Source organism: Ictidomys tridecemlineatus, chromosome 4 (genome assembly GCF_052094955.1).
Source record: "Ictidomys tridecemlineatus isolate mIctTri1 chromosome 4, mIctTri1.hap1, whole genome shotgun sequence".
Classification (NCBI taxonomy): domain Eukaryota; kingdom Metazoa; phylum Chordata; class Mammalia; order Rodentia; family Sciuridae; genus Ictidomys; species Ictidomys tridecemlineatus.
The window spans coordinates 92317115-92333803 of record NC_135480.1 but is presented as its reverse complement, the minus strand read 5'-3'; the positions used below and the strand labels follow the sequence as shown (position 1 = coordinate 92333803).

General features: G+C 35.6%; 1 protein-coding gene across 9 annotated transcripts in view; it reads right to left on the bottom strand.

Annotated features, from left to right (window-relative positions):
* The window catches only part of Atm (ATM serine/threonine kinase), a 164775-nt gene that overhangs the window by 106131 nt on the left and 41955 nt on the right, over positions 1-16689 (bottom strand). For 8 of the 9 annotated variants that reach the window (XR_013437870.1, XR_013437871.1, XM_078046956.1 and 5 more), the window contains exons 17-22: positions 4343-4514; positions 3809-4008; positions 1732-1814; positions 1488-1643; positions 606-681; positions 156-286 (exon numbers count right to left, since the gene is read on the bottom strand). Coding sequence is in view for 7 of the 9 variants with exons in the window: in XM_078046956.1 (XP_077903082.1) it covers positions 156-286; positions 606-681; positions 1488-1643; positions 1732-1814; positions 3809-4008; positions 4343-4514 (818 nt within the window). In the remaining 2 variants the exon portion in view is untranslated. The remainder of the gene's footprint in view (positions 1-155; positions 287-605; positions 682-1487; positions 1644-1731; positions 1815-3808; positions 4009-4342; positions 4515-16689) is intronic. The other variant, XM_078046953.1, reaches the window with a different exon arrangement.

Below are 16689 nucleotides of genomic sequence, written 5' to 3'. Positions count from 1 at the left end.
ATGATAGAACTGTCATTATTTTCTCTGTAGCATTTAAGAGAAAATACAAAGGGTAGGCACACAGGATATTATACTCAGAAGTTAACTGTGACTGTACTAGACTTTGCATTGCTAACTGCAGCATTCAAAACGCTTCAGGAAAACCTAATCATTACCTATTAATTGACTCTGCAGCCAACATGCGAACTTGGTGATGTTCATCAGCAAGAAATTGTGGAAATACTTCATTTACAGAGAAGTCTTTTCCCATTACATTAAGAATAGCCCATTTTGAATAAGGATCAGCCTATTCAAGTGGGAAGAGAGAAACTAAGGTTAAATATGAAACATTAAAGAGAAAAATCACTAACAGAAATGAAGTCTGGGGCTGGGACTGTCGCTCAGTGGCAGAGCACTTGCCTAGCACGTGTGAGGCATGGGTTCAATCCTTAGCACCACATAAAAATAAAAACAAATAAAGCCATTCTTTAAAAAAAAAAAAAAAAAAAAAAAAAAAAAGGAAAAGCCATTCTACCCATCTATAACTACAAAAAATTTTAAAAAAGGAAATGAAGTCTGATTTAAAATTTTAATGGTGATCTTACTAATAATATGAAATAGCTCACCTCAAGCAGAGTTTTAAGGCACTTCACAAGTGCCATCCTTACAGAGAATGTACACTTCTTTTCCTTTGTTAGATGCCTAAAAAAAAGTAAAATTTTCCATGTCAAATAACCATTTCAATAAAAGCAGTCAGAAAAATCACTAGATATTAAGGTTATTATAGGTCACTTGCAAAATTTCTTTCTTTGCTACTTAATTCTCATTACATGGAACATGCTAAAGTACTTGCCTTTCCAAAAATTCTAGCTAAAAAAAATCAGTTTGAAAGTGAATTTGTTTTAGTGTATATTATTTGTCTTATACAATTATGCCTCAATTTGGAGCTATCACACTTGAGTTAACCACATTATAAACTTTATAAACAGTTTTTTTATAAACAGTTTTTAAAATTTCATTTTTGATTTTTATATCAGAGATTTCAAAACCATATTCTACAATAATTAGGAAGTCCTTATTAAATAGTCTGAGGGCGTTAAGTTATATATATGTGCTCTTCTATAAATTTCATGATGTTATATCAGACCATTACAATATGCATGAAATAACCAGTTGACAAGGCAAATTGCTACACTTCGGGAAAATGAACAATTCAGTTCATTTAAGTTCACTGCATTTTCTTTATTCACCAAACACATCAGTCTATTAAATGATTCTAAATTTGCAGAGAAATATGCTCAATGTTTAGAAAGTCAAGTTTTATGAAGAAAAAAAAATGTTCTTTAAGAAATTAAGGGGGTAAACACAAATTACATTCTTTTTTATTAAAAGATGAACATAATCACAGAGAATCAGAAGACATCACTAATATAGAAATGCTAAGTTTGAATTTGAATCCAGAGGAAGCAAAAGAAAATCAACAAATCTACAAAACAGATTGCACCTACCAAAATGCTCCAATCACTCTAAGGAACTGTCCTTGGGCATCCCTTGTGTGCTCAGTGTCCATATTGCCTTGACTTAGGTTTGTCACAATAGGAAGGACATGGTTTAAAATTGTTTTACAAACATCTTGGTCACGACGATGCAAAGAACACACACTGCTGTGGTGGAAAAAAAGAATTACTTTTATAAGTTTAGCAGAACCCAATAAATTTAAGGTGGACATAACATGTGGTTTTAATTTCTTACGATAGTGGCTTCAGAAGTTCAACAACATCTTCCATTGGCAAAGGATGTTCTTTTCCAGGAAGTTCCTTTAAAAGCACTAGATACTAAAATGGTATAGGGGAAAAAATAGCTTTTTTATTATCTTTAAAAAGCATAAATATACACACATACACACAGTTTAAATATAAATTCATTTGCACATGTACACATGCAAAGCTGTAAATATTTTTAATAGGGCATATAAGAAAAAAGGGTTCAAATAGGGTTCTCTTATCAAATAGGGTTCAAATTCATGGTGTATGTATATATGTAACTAACACAGTAAATCAAATTACTCTGTAGAACTCAAGATGAAAAAAACTAAAAACATATAAATCCCAGACAACAAGATTAATTTGTATATTATAAAAACCTGGCTTTATATTCTGGGGCCCTTGAACCCTCACCCACAAAATGGACACATATTACTTAAACAGCCAGACAACTGTGAGGATTAGAGAAAATAACCATAAAGGTGTGGCCTTTATACTGAGAATTCAATAATTAATCATTATTATCATTGTTGCAATTAAGATATTAAAGCCATAAGACATAATATAGCCTGAAACTATATTATGTTCCTATACTTCCAAAATAATGGTTGGTGTAAGAGTAAAATGGTTAAAAACTATTCAATTAATAAATTTTGGAAAGCAGAGATAATTATGTACAGGAAAGAAGTACCCTGATCTACCTTCCTATATGGCAACCATGTATGGGTCTACATGGTAGCATGGATACAAAGGGCTAAGTAACAACTACTAGTTTGAATGGCAGTGATGAAACCAAGCACAGTAGTATACACCTGTAATCACAGTTATGTAGGATGCTGAGAGAGCAGTATCTCAAATTCAAAACCAGGCTCAGCAACTTAGGCCCTAAGCAACTTAGGTAGACTCAAAATAGAAAATAAAAAGCTGGGGATATAGCTCAGTTGCAAAGCACTTCTGGGTTCAATCCTCAGTACCAAAGGACTGATAGTGATAACTAGGCAACCAGTTTTTGAGAGCTGCCAAATATTTCCTACATACACTAGAAAAATCTTAAGAGATTTTTTTTCTCTTTATCATCTGTATATAGAAAAATATTTCTTATCTCTTGGCAGATATTAACAAAGAAAATTAAATGATCCTTTTCTTTTTAATTTTCTGGTGGTACTAGTATTTAACCAAGGGGTACTCTACCACCAAGGTACATTTCCAGCCCATTTTTTAAAAAATTGAGACAAGGTCTTGGTAAATTGACCAAGTTAGCCTTGAAATTGGATCCTCCTGCCTCAGCCTCCCAAGCAGCTGGGATTACAGGTATGCATGCAGTACCATACTGGCCCTTTTCAATATTTAAATGAGAGTTGCATGTGATGGTACTATCTTGAAATGACTTTAAACATCAAAGCGTCAAGAAAAGCATGTAACCCTTTCCTTGGTCAAGGTTAGAGACTTGACTAGGGAGTCTGGCAGGGTCAAACCAGGGACTCCAACAAGACACAACCAAACCTGTTTGCTAGGGCTAGAGGTTCAATGTGCATGTTCATTAAGGATAAGAACATAGTCAAGATTCCATCAGGGACTCAATATGCATGTCTGACATAATGAGGGACTCATCAGGTGTGTCAAACTTACAATAACTGAAGACATAACCTGGGGACCCAACCAGCAGCTTCTCTGTGTCAAGGGTTCTACCCAAATGTTCACAAAAACTGGGTTTAAGAAAATAGTACACATGGTCAGGAAATTAGTTACAAATAAGGTTACTCAGTAAACTACTAAATGTATATGGAAAGCCAGGACTTTTTACTGCCAGAAAAGGGTATTACAAATTTGGAAAGAGAAAAATAAACAAACCCTATAATGATGAACTAGAATACAGAGATCCATCAATAGTATCAGGTCAAAGGTAAAATGCAAACTTCAAACATAATGTTATGTGCTATTTTTACAGTCAGCTTCAGATTCATTTAAGTTTTCAAAGGCACTATATGATTCTTACACGTCAGGTTACTGTATTAGTCAGCAATACCAGATTGAACTGAAGAGCTTCTTTGTACTACTCGACTTACCATGTGGAGATGAAGAGATTTAGTAGGATCTAGTATGCTAGAATCAATTAGCATTAACAATTTTCTCCTTATATCACCTGCTCTAAATGATACAGGATTGGCTTGAGACGAGGTTACACACATACACAAGAACTTGAGCATGTCTAAAAGAAGTAGATCTTGCTTTGACAGATATTCTTCAGCTAACGGATTCATGGCACCTAAAAAACCAAAAAGCAAACAAAATTCCTTCACTCTAAGAGGCACAGTAGTCACATACTTTGATACTAATTCAAACATCTCTCCAACTTCCCAGTGTGCAAATAATTTAATGTGGGATTTTACTTCTTTATTTTAAATTCTTCCCATGAAGAACAAAATAGGAAAATAATAAATACAACTAAAATCAGAAAAACCGAAAAGTATACAGTAAAGGAACAATCTTAACAGACTCAAAAAAAAAAAAAGCATAAAGTTGATATCAGTGAGACCTTTTCTAATGCCAAATTATTATAAAGAGGTAAAAGAAACCCAAAGCAGTAAAGATATATTTACCAACAGTACTTTGGCTCTCCCCAGAATCACTTGCATCACTCACACTACCAACAGGGTAATCTTTAAAAAGATCCATGGAAGACAAATCCTCTACCTCCTGTAAATTTTCATCAATATCATCATTCATTGAGTCTACTTCTCCATAGTCAAGTGGCTTTCTGATAAAGGATGCCTTCAAAAAAGAGAAATAAAGATATTCAAGTTGGCTTCTTTCAGAATCATGGTGTAGTTAAAATTCACCCGATTGAAAATTCACAGGAAAATGGGTATACAAACTATGTCTAGATAATAGAATAATACACAAATGTTTAAAATAATTTATTACATTAAGAAGTCCTACAATTCCATTGTATTTGAATACCATATCACCACTTTGTACCCCATAAATAACTATAACTAAAATTTAAATACATAAAAATGAAATTTAAAGAAGTTTTATGTAATTCCCCAAATTAATGGGGATATGGGAAAAAAACATAAACTGTTACGATTTTTGGAGGACAATGACAACATCCTTCAAAAAGTAATTCAGTCAGGCCAGCAGCCTGGGAGGCTAAGATAGGAGGATCGAGAGTTCAAAGACAGCCTCAGGAACTGTGAGGCATTAAACAACTCAGTGAGACACTGTCTCTAAATAAAATACAGAATAGGGGGGATACCAAGATGGTGGGCCAGAGGGAGGCAGCATTCTGTGTCGCTCTGTGACCCAGATTTCACCCACTCTGAATACTGCATCTCAGAGAGTGTAAGAGGACCCCTATTTAGCTGATTTCCACACTAATCACCAGTGCTGTGACCCCCAGTGAAGGGCTCAGAGCCTCAGCATTTGAGCAGGACTCCAGACCCCTGACTCCCGAAACCCAAAACCCAGTGCTAGCCCATGCACATCTCCCAAGCGCCTTAGCAGAATCACCTATCAGCACTTCTACAGAACTCCAGACTGCTCCGCTCCCACAGAGGTCACTTATCTACTACCTACCCACAGCACAACGCCACTGCCCAGCTCCGCCCACCTCACCAGACACCCAGGCACTGAAAGCAGACCGCCTCCATCTTTGAGAACCATTCTTGAGCCAGACCGGAGGAGGAAGTCCGGCCCCACCCCGAGTGCTAGTCCGGAAGAAGCCCATCAATCCTTAAAACCCATCAAAGGGGGTGTGGCTACCAGCACGGTTCTGCAGCTGATCCAGGTAACAGGTTTCCAACTCCCCCACCCTTAGCTGCGATAACTCAAAATATTTCCCACAAGCTTTTGGGGGTTGTAGCTATCAACGCAAAACAACAACTGTACAGACACCTGGTTTCTACCTCAGAGACTAGAGCAGGGAAGATACAGGTGGAAGCTCATTTCCTTTCATACTGGCTATACCCACCACCCTGAATACAGAGGCTCAAGCTAGGAACAGACAACGCCACCTACTGGAAGCAAGGAAAACAGTGTTCTGAGAGACTTTTTTTTTCTCTCTCTCTCTTTTCTTCTCTCTCTTCCACAACTTCAGCATATGTGAAACCAAGAACTGTGCATGAACAACCGAATTACCAAAGTAATATAATATAGAGGAATTGCATATACCCCACCTTCCCCCCATTTTTTCTTTATTTCTATCTTACTTTCCTTTTCCTTCTTATTTCTCTTTTCTTCCTTGTTATTTTTTTCTTTTTTTTCCATTCGTATTCCCTCTATCCCACGTTCAATCTCCTAACTTTTGCTATCTACACATAGGGTAACTATCTAAATACAGCTAGGAGGTTGAATCTATACATTCTTCCATAAATTACCAGTCTAGTGGTTAGAGTTCTCCAAAGGTGCTAAGTTAGTTTAACCTTATACCCTCACTCCGTTCCCTCTAAGCATAACATCCTTCGACGGAAATTAAGTTTTCTATATGCCACCAGATATGGTATGCCTTTTATGAAACTAATGACTATATTCTTAAGTAATAATTAAAACCAATATATATAGACTTAGAATCTAACTATAAATGTATTAATAAGGAAAACTTGTGCTTACATGATGTACTGTGGATAATGGGAACTATGAACATTGTCTTTCTCCGCAAAAGAGGAATTTTGGAGCTATACAAGAACAATACAAATATATAAGGGGAAAAACATTAACAACAGTTTCACAAAGCTAGAAAGAATCGTGAGCAGTATGAAAAGACAAGGAAAGAAAGGACCACAAACAATTCAGGTCAATTCAACATTAGATGAGATAATATCTGCAGCTGATGGAATGTCAGACAAAGAGTTCAGGATATACATGCTTCAGATAATCTGGAGTCTCAAGGAAGATATTATACATCAAATTCAGACAATGAAAGATCTCTTAGACAATGAATTACATAAACCAATCCAAGAAGCAAAAGATCAACTCTATAGGGAGATAGCGGATATAAAAAACAAACAGAAATCCTAGAAATGCAGGAAACAATAAACCAAATTAAAAACTCAAATGAGAATATTACCAGCAGAGTAGAACAATTAGAAGATAGAACTTCAGACAACAAAGACAAAGTTTTTCAACTTGAAAAGAACATAGACAGCTCAGCAAGAATGTTAAGAAATCATGAGCAGAACATAGAAGGATTATGGAATAACATAAAGAAACCAAACCTAAGAGTTATTGGGATACAAGAGGGTACAGAGGTCCAAACCTAGGGAATGAGCAATCTATTCAATGAAATAATACTAGAAAACTTCCCAGACTTAAAGAATAAAAAAGAAATCCAAATACTAGAAGCCTACAGGACACCGAATGTACAAAATCATAAGAGATCCACACCAAGACACATAATAATGAAGATGCCCAACATACAGAATAAGGAGAGAATCTTAAAAGCCGCAAGAGAGAGGAAGCAGATTACATTTAGGGGTAAACCAATCAGGATAACTGCTGATCTTTCAACACAGACTCTGAAAGCTAGAAAATCCTGGAACAACAGATTTCAAAAGCTGAAAGAAAAAGGGTTCCAACCAAGAATCATATATCCAGCAAAATTAAGCTTCAGGACTGAAGATGAAATAAAAATCTTCCAAATTAAAAAAAAGTTAAAAGAATTTGCAGCTAGAAAACCAGCTCTTCAAAACATCCTTGGCAAAACATTACAGGAAGAGAAAAGAAAAAATAACAACGAAAACCAACAGCGGGAGGTAGTACAGTAAAGGAAAAACTAATCATAGAGGAAAAACAAATCATGTTAAGTAACATACATAATCAAATATGGCTGGAAATACAAACCATATCTCAATAGTAACCCTAAATGTTAATGGCTTAAATGCACCAATCAAAAGACATAGGCTAGTAGAATGGATTAAAAAAAAGATCCAACAATATGCTGCCTACAGGAGACTCATCTGATAGAAAAAGACATACACAGGCTGAAGGTGAAAGGTTGGGAAAAATCATATCACTCAAATGGACCCCGGAAGCAAGCAGGGGTGTCCATACTTGTATCAAATAAAATAGACTTCAAGCAAAGTTAATCAAAAGGGATAAACAAGGACACTACATACTGCTCAAGGGAACCATACACAAACAAGACTTGACGATCATTAATATATATGCCTCAAACAATGGTGCAGCTACGTTCATCAAACAAACTCTTCTCAAGTTCAAGAGTCAAATAGACCACAACACAATAATCATGGGAGATTTTAACACACCTCTCTCACCACTGCACAGATCTTCCAAACAAAAGTTGAATAAAGAAACTGTAGAGCTCAATAATACAATTAATAATTTAGACTTAATTGATATATATACAGAATATGCCACCCAACATCAAGCGGATACACTTTCTTCACAGCAGCACATGGATCCTTCTCAAAAATAGACCATATATTATGTCACAGGGAAAATCTTAGCAATTACAAAGGAGTAGAGATACTACCATGCATTTTATCTGATCATAATGGAATGAAATTGGAAATCAATAATAAAATGAGAAAGGAAAAATCCTACATCACGTGGAGATTAAACAATATGCTACTGAATATGTTACAATATGTTACAGAAGACATCAAAGAGGAAATTAAAAAATTCTTAGAGGTAAACAAAAACTCAGACACAACATATCGAAATCTCTGGGACACTATGAAAGCAGTACTAAGAGGAAAATTCATGGAGTTCATTCCTTAAAAGAAAGAAAAGTCAACAAATAAATGACCTCACACTACACCTCAAAGCCTTAGAAAAAGAAGAACAAATCAGCAGCAAATACAGTAGAAAGCAAGAAATAATTCAAATTAGAGCTGAAATCAATGAAATCGAAACAAAAGAAACAATTGCAAAAATTGACAAAACTAAAAGTTGGTTCTTTGAAAAAATAAAGAAGATTGATAGACCACTAGCCACACTAACAAAGAGAAGAAGAGAGAGAACCCAAATTACTAGCTTACAGGATGAAAAAGGCAACATCACAACAGACAATTCAGAAATACAGAAGATAATTAGAAATTATTTTGAAACCCTATACTGTAATAAAATAGAAGATAGCGAAGGCATCGATAAATTCCTTAAGTCATATGATCTGCCCAGATTGAGTGAGGATGATATAAACAACCTAAACAGACCAATATCAAGTGAAGAAATAGAAGAAGCCATCAAAACAATACCAACCAAGAAAAGCCCAGGACCGGATGGGTATACAGCTGAGTTTTAAAAGAACTTTAAAGAAGAACTAATACCAATACTCTACAATCTATTTCAGTAGATAGAAAAAGAGGGAGAACTTCCAAATTCATTCTATGAGGCCAATATCACCCTGATTCCCAAACCAGATAAAGACACTTCAAAGAAAGAAAACTGCAGACCAATATCCCTAATGAATTTAGATGGAAAAATCCTCAATAAAATTCTGGCAAATCGGATTCAAAAACATATCAAAAAGATCATGCACCATGATCAAGTAGGATTCATCCCTGGGATGCAAGGCTGGTTCAATATACGGAAATCAATAAACATTATTCACCACATCAATAGACTTAAAGGTAAGAACCATATGATCATCTCGATAGACGTAGAAAAAGCATTCGACAAAGTACAGCTTCCCTTTATGTTCAAAACATTAGAAAAACTAGGGCTAACAGGAACTTACCTCAACATTGTAAAAGCTATATATGCTAAGCCTCAGGCTAGCATCATTCTAAATAGAAAAAAACTGAAGGCATTCCCTCTAAAATGTGGAAAAAGACAGGGATGCCCTCTCTCTCACCACTTCTATTCAATATAGTTCTCGAAATACTGGCCAGAGGAATTAGACAGACAAAAGAAATTAAAGGCATTAAGATAGGAAAAGAAGAACTTAAATTATCACTATTTGCGATAATATGATTTTATTCCTAGAAGACCCAAAAGGGTCTACAAAGAAACTACTAGAGCTAATAAATGAATTCAGCAAAGTGGCAGGATATAAAATCAACACGCATAAATCAAAGGCATTTCTGTATATCAGCGACAAATCTTCTGAACTGGAAATGAGGAAAACCACCCCATTCACAATATCCTCAAAAAAAATAAAATACTTGGGAATCAACTTAACAAAAGAGGTGAAAGATTTATACAATGAAAACTATAGAACCCTAAAGAGATAAATAGAAGAGGATCTTAGAAGATGGAAAAATATACCCTGTTCACAGATAGGCAGAACTAACATCATCAAAATGGCGATATTACCAAAAGTTCTCTATAGGTTTAATGCGATGCCAATCAAAATCCCAATGGCATTTCTTGTAGAAATAGATAAGGCAATCATGAAATTCATATGGAAAAATAAAAGACCCAGAATAGCAAAAGCAATTCTAAGCAGGAAGTGTGAATCAGAAGGTGTAGTGATACAAAAACAGCATGGTACTGGTACTAAAACAGGCGGGTGGACCAATGGTATAGAATAGAGGACACAGAGACCAATCCACAAAATTACAACTATCTTATATTCAATAAAGGGGCTAAAAGCATGCAATGGAGGAAGGATAGCATCTTCAACAAATGGTGCTGGGAAAACTGGAAATCCATGTGCAACAAAATGAAACTGAATCCCTTTCTCTCGCCATGCACAAAAGTTAACTCAAAATGGATCAAGGAGCTTGATATCAAATAAGAGACACTGAGTCTGATAGAAGAAAAAGTTGGCTCCGATCTACATATTGTGGGGTTGGGCTCCAAATTCCTTAATAGGACACCCATAGCACAAGAGTTAAAAACAAGAATCAACAAATGGGACTTACTCAAACTAAAAAGTGTTTTTCTCACCAAGAGAAACAATAAGAGGTAAATGGGGAGCCTACATCCTGGGAACAAATCTTGACTCCTCACACTTCAGATAGAGCTCTAATATCCAGAGTATACAAAGAACTCAAAAAATTAAACAATAACATAACAAATAACCCAATTAACAAATGGGCCAAAGACCTGAACAGACACTTCTCAGAGGAGGACATACAATCAATCAACAAGTACATGAAAAAATGCTCACCATCTCTAGCAGTCAGAGAAATGCAAATCAAAACCACCCTAAGATACCATCTCACTCCAGTAAGATTGGCAGCCATTAGGAAGTCAAAAAACAACAAGTGCTGGCGAGGATGTGGGGAAAAGGGTACACTTGTACATTGCTGGTGGGACTGCCAATTGGTGCAGCCAATTTGGAAAGCAGTGTGGAGATTCCTAGGAAAGCTGGGAATGGAACCACCATTTGACCCAGCTATTGCCCTTCTCAGACTATTCCCTGAAGACCTTAAAAGAGCGTACTACAGGGATACTGCCACATCGATGCTCATAGCAGCACAATTCACAATAGCTAGACTGTGGAACCAACCCAGATGCCCTTCAATAGATGAATGGATTAAAAAATGTGGCATTTATACACCATGGAGTACTACACAGCACTAAAAAATGACAAAATCATGGAATTTGCAGGGAAATGGATGGCATTAGAGCAGATTATGCTAAGTGAAGCTAGCCAATCCCTAAAAAACAAATACCAAATGTCTTCTTTGATATAATGAGAACAACCAAGAACAGAGCAGGGAGGAAGAGCAGGAGGAAAAGATTAACATTAAATAGAGTCATGAGGTGGGAGGGAAAGGGAGAGAAAAGGGAAACTGCATGGAAATGGAAGGAGACCCTCATTGTTATAAAAATTACATATAAGAGGTTGTGAGGCGAATGGGAAAAAAAATAAGGAGAGAAATGAATTACAGTAGATGGGGTAGAGAGAGAAGATGGGAGGGGAGGGGAGGGGGGATAGTAGAGAATAGGAAAGGTAGCAGAATACAACAGTTATTATTATGGCATTATATAAAAACGTGGATGTGTAACCGATGTGATTCTGCAATCTTTGTAATGTTTTGAATAACCAATAAAAAAAAGAGAGAGAACCATTCTCACCATATGTGGTAGGGGCAGCTCTCAGATCAGATCTCCATCTGGCCAGGAACCAAGTATCCAACTCCCCCCACTCCCCTACCAGTGGTGATAACTCAGCACAGTGACCATCAAACACAAAAACAGCTCTTAGTTGCACAGGTGTGCAGTGTGACCAGGGCACCGCCTACCTAGTGTGAGCCGTAGTGCGAGAGGTCTTGCAGTTGGGAAATGCTAAGTGAGAAACAGGGAACTAAAGTTTGGAGCCTAAAAGACCAGAAACTAGGAAATCTCCAGGCAAGAAAAGGGGATAATACCAGGTGCTCTAGTCAGACAAGCAGTCCCAAAAAGAGACCTGTGAAGTGCATTCTCTCTGCAGGGACTGGCGGGTGGCACTCTCCACTTCCAGAGGCCCTACATGAGGACCAGTCTTCCCATCCTGGTTACCTACACCATGCTGAGGGCAGAGACACAAGCTTGAAACAGACAGCCCTACCTATTAGATGTGAAGAGAAACAGAAACGATACGGATCTCTAAAACTAGCAAAAAACCTGGTTTCTTCTTTCAATAATTTTTGTTCTCTTTTTCTTCTACCCCTCTATCCTCTGGCCCTCACATCCCCAACATACGTGAAATGAAGAACTTTGCATGAAATAGGATTTTGAGGACTGTGTTATCTGAATAATATAATAAAGCAGTATTGTATATGCCCTCCTTTTTTCTCTTCTTTCTTCTTTCCTTTTTCTTCCCCCTCCAAATTTTGCTATTTTAATATCCTGCATTTTTCTTAATACATATGTGTGACTGTTTTATGTACTCTACTGTCTATCCACATACTTGTCTACCCTAAATCACTTCCTGTTTATTCTCTTGCTACTAACCCGCTTCATTAGATTTCTCTTTCACATTTCCTAAGATATATTAACTCTGTATCCTCACATCCTTCCTCCTTGGCATATTGTCCTACGCTCTACCCTGAGTTCATTGTTCAGGATCAGAAACTGTAAATCTTTTTATAAAACTACTGTTTATATCTTAGATAATAATTGAATCCAACATCTCTGTATATTGAGACTAAACTGTAAACATCTCAATAACAACAAATTGTTCATAGGTGATATACTGTTGATATTGGATCTGTTAATATTGTCCTTCATCACAAATGAGGGATCTTGGAACCTTACAAACGCACTACAAACCTATAGAGTAAAAACAATAATACCCCGACCCACAGAGGTAGAAAGGAAGACACACGAGCAACATGAAAAGACAAGGGAAGAAAGTATCCCAAACAAATAAAGACACCATATCATTAGAATCACTGGCAGCCACAGCAGAAAAAATTGACAGAGAAGAGTTCAGAATACAAATGGTTAAAATGTTCTGTGATCTCAAGGAAGATATAAGAGAGCAAATACAAGCAGTGAAACATCACGTCAACAAGAAGCTACATAAGCAAATCCAGGAAGCAGAAGATGACCTCAATAGGGAGATAGAGGTTCTAACTAAAAAAGAAAAAAAGAAACTAAATAGAAGTCCTTAAAATGAAAGAAACAATAAACCGAATTAAAATCTCAAATGAAAGCATCACAAACAGAGTAGACCACTTGAAGATATATAATCTTAAAAAGAATGTAGACCACACAGTCATAAAGGTAAGAAACCACAAGCAAAACATGCAAGAAGTATGGGATAGCGTAAAAACACCAAATTTAAGACTTATTGGGATAGAGGAAAGCATAGACGTCCAAACCAAAGGAATGAACAAACTATTCAATAAAATAATATCAGAAAACTTTCCAAACATAAAGAATGAAATGGAAATCCAAATTCAAGAAGCTTAAAGGACACCAAATGTACAAAATCACAACAGATCTACACCAAGGTATATTATATTAAAAAGCCCAACCTACAGAATAAGAGAATTTTAAAAGCCACAAGAGAAAGAAAAACCAATTAGGAAAATGGCAGATTTTTTCAACACAGATCATGAAAGCTAGAAGATCCTAGAACAACATATATCAAGCTCTGAAAGAAAATGGTGCCAAACAAGAATCTTGTATCCAGCAAAATTAAGTTTTAGATTTGAAGATGAAATAAAAACTTTCCAAAATAAACAAAAGTTAAGGAATTTATAGCTAGAAAACTGGCAGGATAAAACATCCTTGGCAAAATAATCCATGAAGAGGAAACAAAAAACAACAATGAAAATCAGCAGAGGGAGGTAGTACCCTAAAGGAAAAACTAGTCAAAGAAGAAAATCAAGTCAAGTTAAACAACAAAAGTAAACAAATATGGCTGGTGATACAAACCATGTCTCAATAATAACCCTGAATGTTAATGGCTTAAACTCACCAATCAAAAGACATACGCTAGCAGACTGGATTAAAAAAAAGACCCAACAATATGCTGCCTTCATGAGACTCATCTGATAGGAAAAGACATGCACAGACTGAAGACGAAAGGTTGGGAAAACTCATACCACTTACATGGACTGCTAAAGCAAGCAGGGGTTTCCATCCTTGTATCAAATGTAGACTTTAAGCCAAGTTAATCAAAAGGGATAAAGATGGACATTACATACTGCTCAAGAGAACCATACACCAACAAGACATAATAATCATAAATATATATGCCCCAAACAATGTTCATTGAACAAACTCTTCTCAAGTTCAAGAGTCAAATACACCACAACACAATAATTTTGGGTGACTTTAACACACCTTGTTCATCACTGTATAAATCTTTCAAATAAAAGTTGAATAAAGAAACTATAGAACTCAATAATATAATCAATAACTTAGACTTAACTGACATATATAGAATATTTGAACCGGCATCTAATGGATACACATTCTTCTCAGCAGCACATGGATCCTTCCCTAAAATAGACTGTAATATATGCCACAAAGCACTTTAAACAAATACAAAAAAGAAGAGTTATTACCACGCATTTTATCAGATCATAATTAAATGCAATTAGAAATCAATAACAAAATAAAAAATAAAAATTTCTCCATCATCTGGACACTAAATAATATGCTACTGAATGAACATTAGGTTGCAGAAGACATCAAGGAGATTAAAAAATTCTTAGAGGTAAATGAGAACATAGACACAAGATATGGAAATCTCTTGGACACAATGAAAGCAGTTCCAAGAGGAAAGTTCATTGCATGGAGTTCATTCTTTAAAAGAAGAAAAAGTCAACAAATAAATGACCTCACATTACATCTCAACGCCCTAGAAAAAGAAGAACAAATCAACAGCAAAAGCAGAAGACAAGAAATAATTAAAATTAGAGCTGAAATCAATGAAATCAAAACAAAAAAATTGAAAAAATTGACAAAAAGTTGATTATTTGAAAAAATAAATAAAATTGACACTCTTAGCTATGCTAACGAAGAGAAGGGGAGAGAAAACTCAAATTACCAGCAAACATGATAAAAAAGGTAATATCACAACAGATACTATAGGAATACAAAGAATAATTAGAAATTGTTTTGAAAACTTGTACAACAATAAAATAGAAGACACTGAAGGCATCGTAATTTCTTAAGTCATATGATTTGCCGATTGAATCATGAAGATATACACAATTTAAACAGACAAATACTAAGTGATGAAATAGAAGACACCATCAGAAGCTTACCAACCAAGATAAGCCCCAGAACGGATGCATACACAGCCGAGTTCTACAAGACCTTTAAAGAAGAACTAATACCAATACTCTTCAATTTATTTCAGGAAATAGAAAAAGAGGCAGCACTTCCAACTCATTCTATGAGGCCAATAACATCCTGACCCTAAAACCAGGCTAAGATACATCAAAGAAAAAAAACTTCAGGCCAATATCTCTAATGAAAATAGATGCAAAAATTCTCAATAAAATTCTAGCAAATCGAATTTAAAAACATTGTGCACCGTGACAAGTGGGATTCATCCCAGGATACAAGGATGGTTCAACATACAGAAATCAATAAATGTAATTCATCAAATCAATAGACCTAAAGATAAGAATCATATGATCATCTCAATAGACACAGAGAAAGCATTTGACAAAATACAGCACCCCTTTTTGTTCAAAACATTAGAAAAACTAGGGATAACAGGAACATATCTCAACATCTTAAAGGCTAACTATGCTAAGCCTCAGGCCAACATAATTCTAAATGAAGAAAAATTATAGGAATTCCCACTAAAACCTGGAACAAGACAGGGATGCCCTCTTTCACCACTTCTATTTACAAAGTTCTTGAAATACTGGCCAGAGCAATTGGACAGATGAAAGAAATTAAAGGGATATGTATAGGAAAAGAAGAACTTAAATTAGCACTATTTGTTGATGATGTGATTCTATACCTAGAAGACCCAAAAAGTTCCACCAGAAAACTGCTAGAACTAGTAAATGAATTCAGCAAAGGAGCAGGATATAAAATCAACACCCATAAATCAAAGGCATTTCTGTATGTCAGTGACAAAGCCTCTGAGAAGGAAATGAGGAAAACTACCCCATTCACAATAACCTCAAAAAAAAAAAAAAAAAAACCTTGATAATCAACTTAACGAAACAGGTGAAAGATCTATACAATAAAAACTATAGAACCCTAAAGAAAAAAATCAAAGAAGACCTTAGAAGATGAAAAGATCTACCTTGCAACTGGATAGGCATAATTAATGTTATCAAAGTGACTATACTACCAAAAGCACTATACAGATTTAATGCAATTCCGATCAAAATCCCAATGTCATTCCTCATAGAAATAGAAAAAGCAATCATAAATTTCATCTGGAAAAAGAAGAGACCCAGAATAGCTAAAGCAATCCTTAGCAGGAAGAGTGAAACAGGTGGTATCGCTATACCAGACCTTAAAGTATACTATAGAGCAATAGTAACAAAAACAGCATGGTACTGGCACCAAAATAGGCAGGTGGACCAATGGTACAGAATAGAGGACACAGAGACTAACCCACAAAATT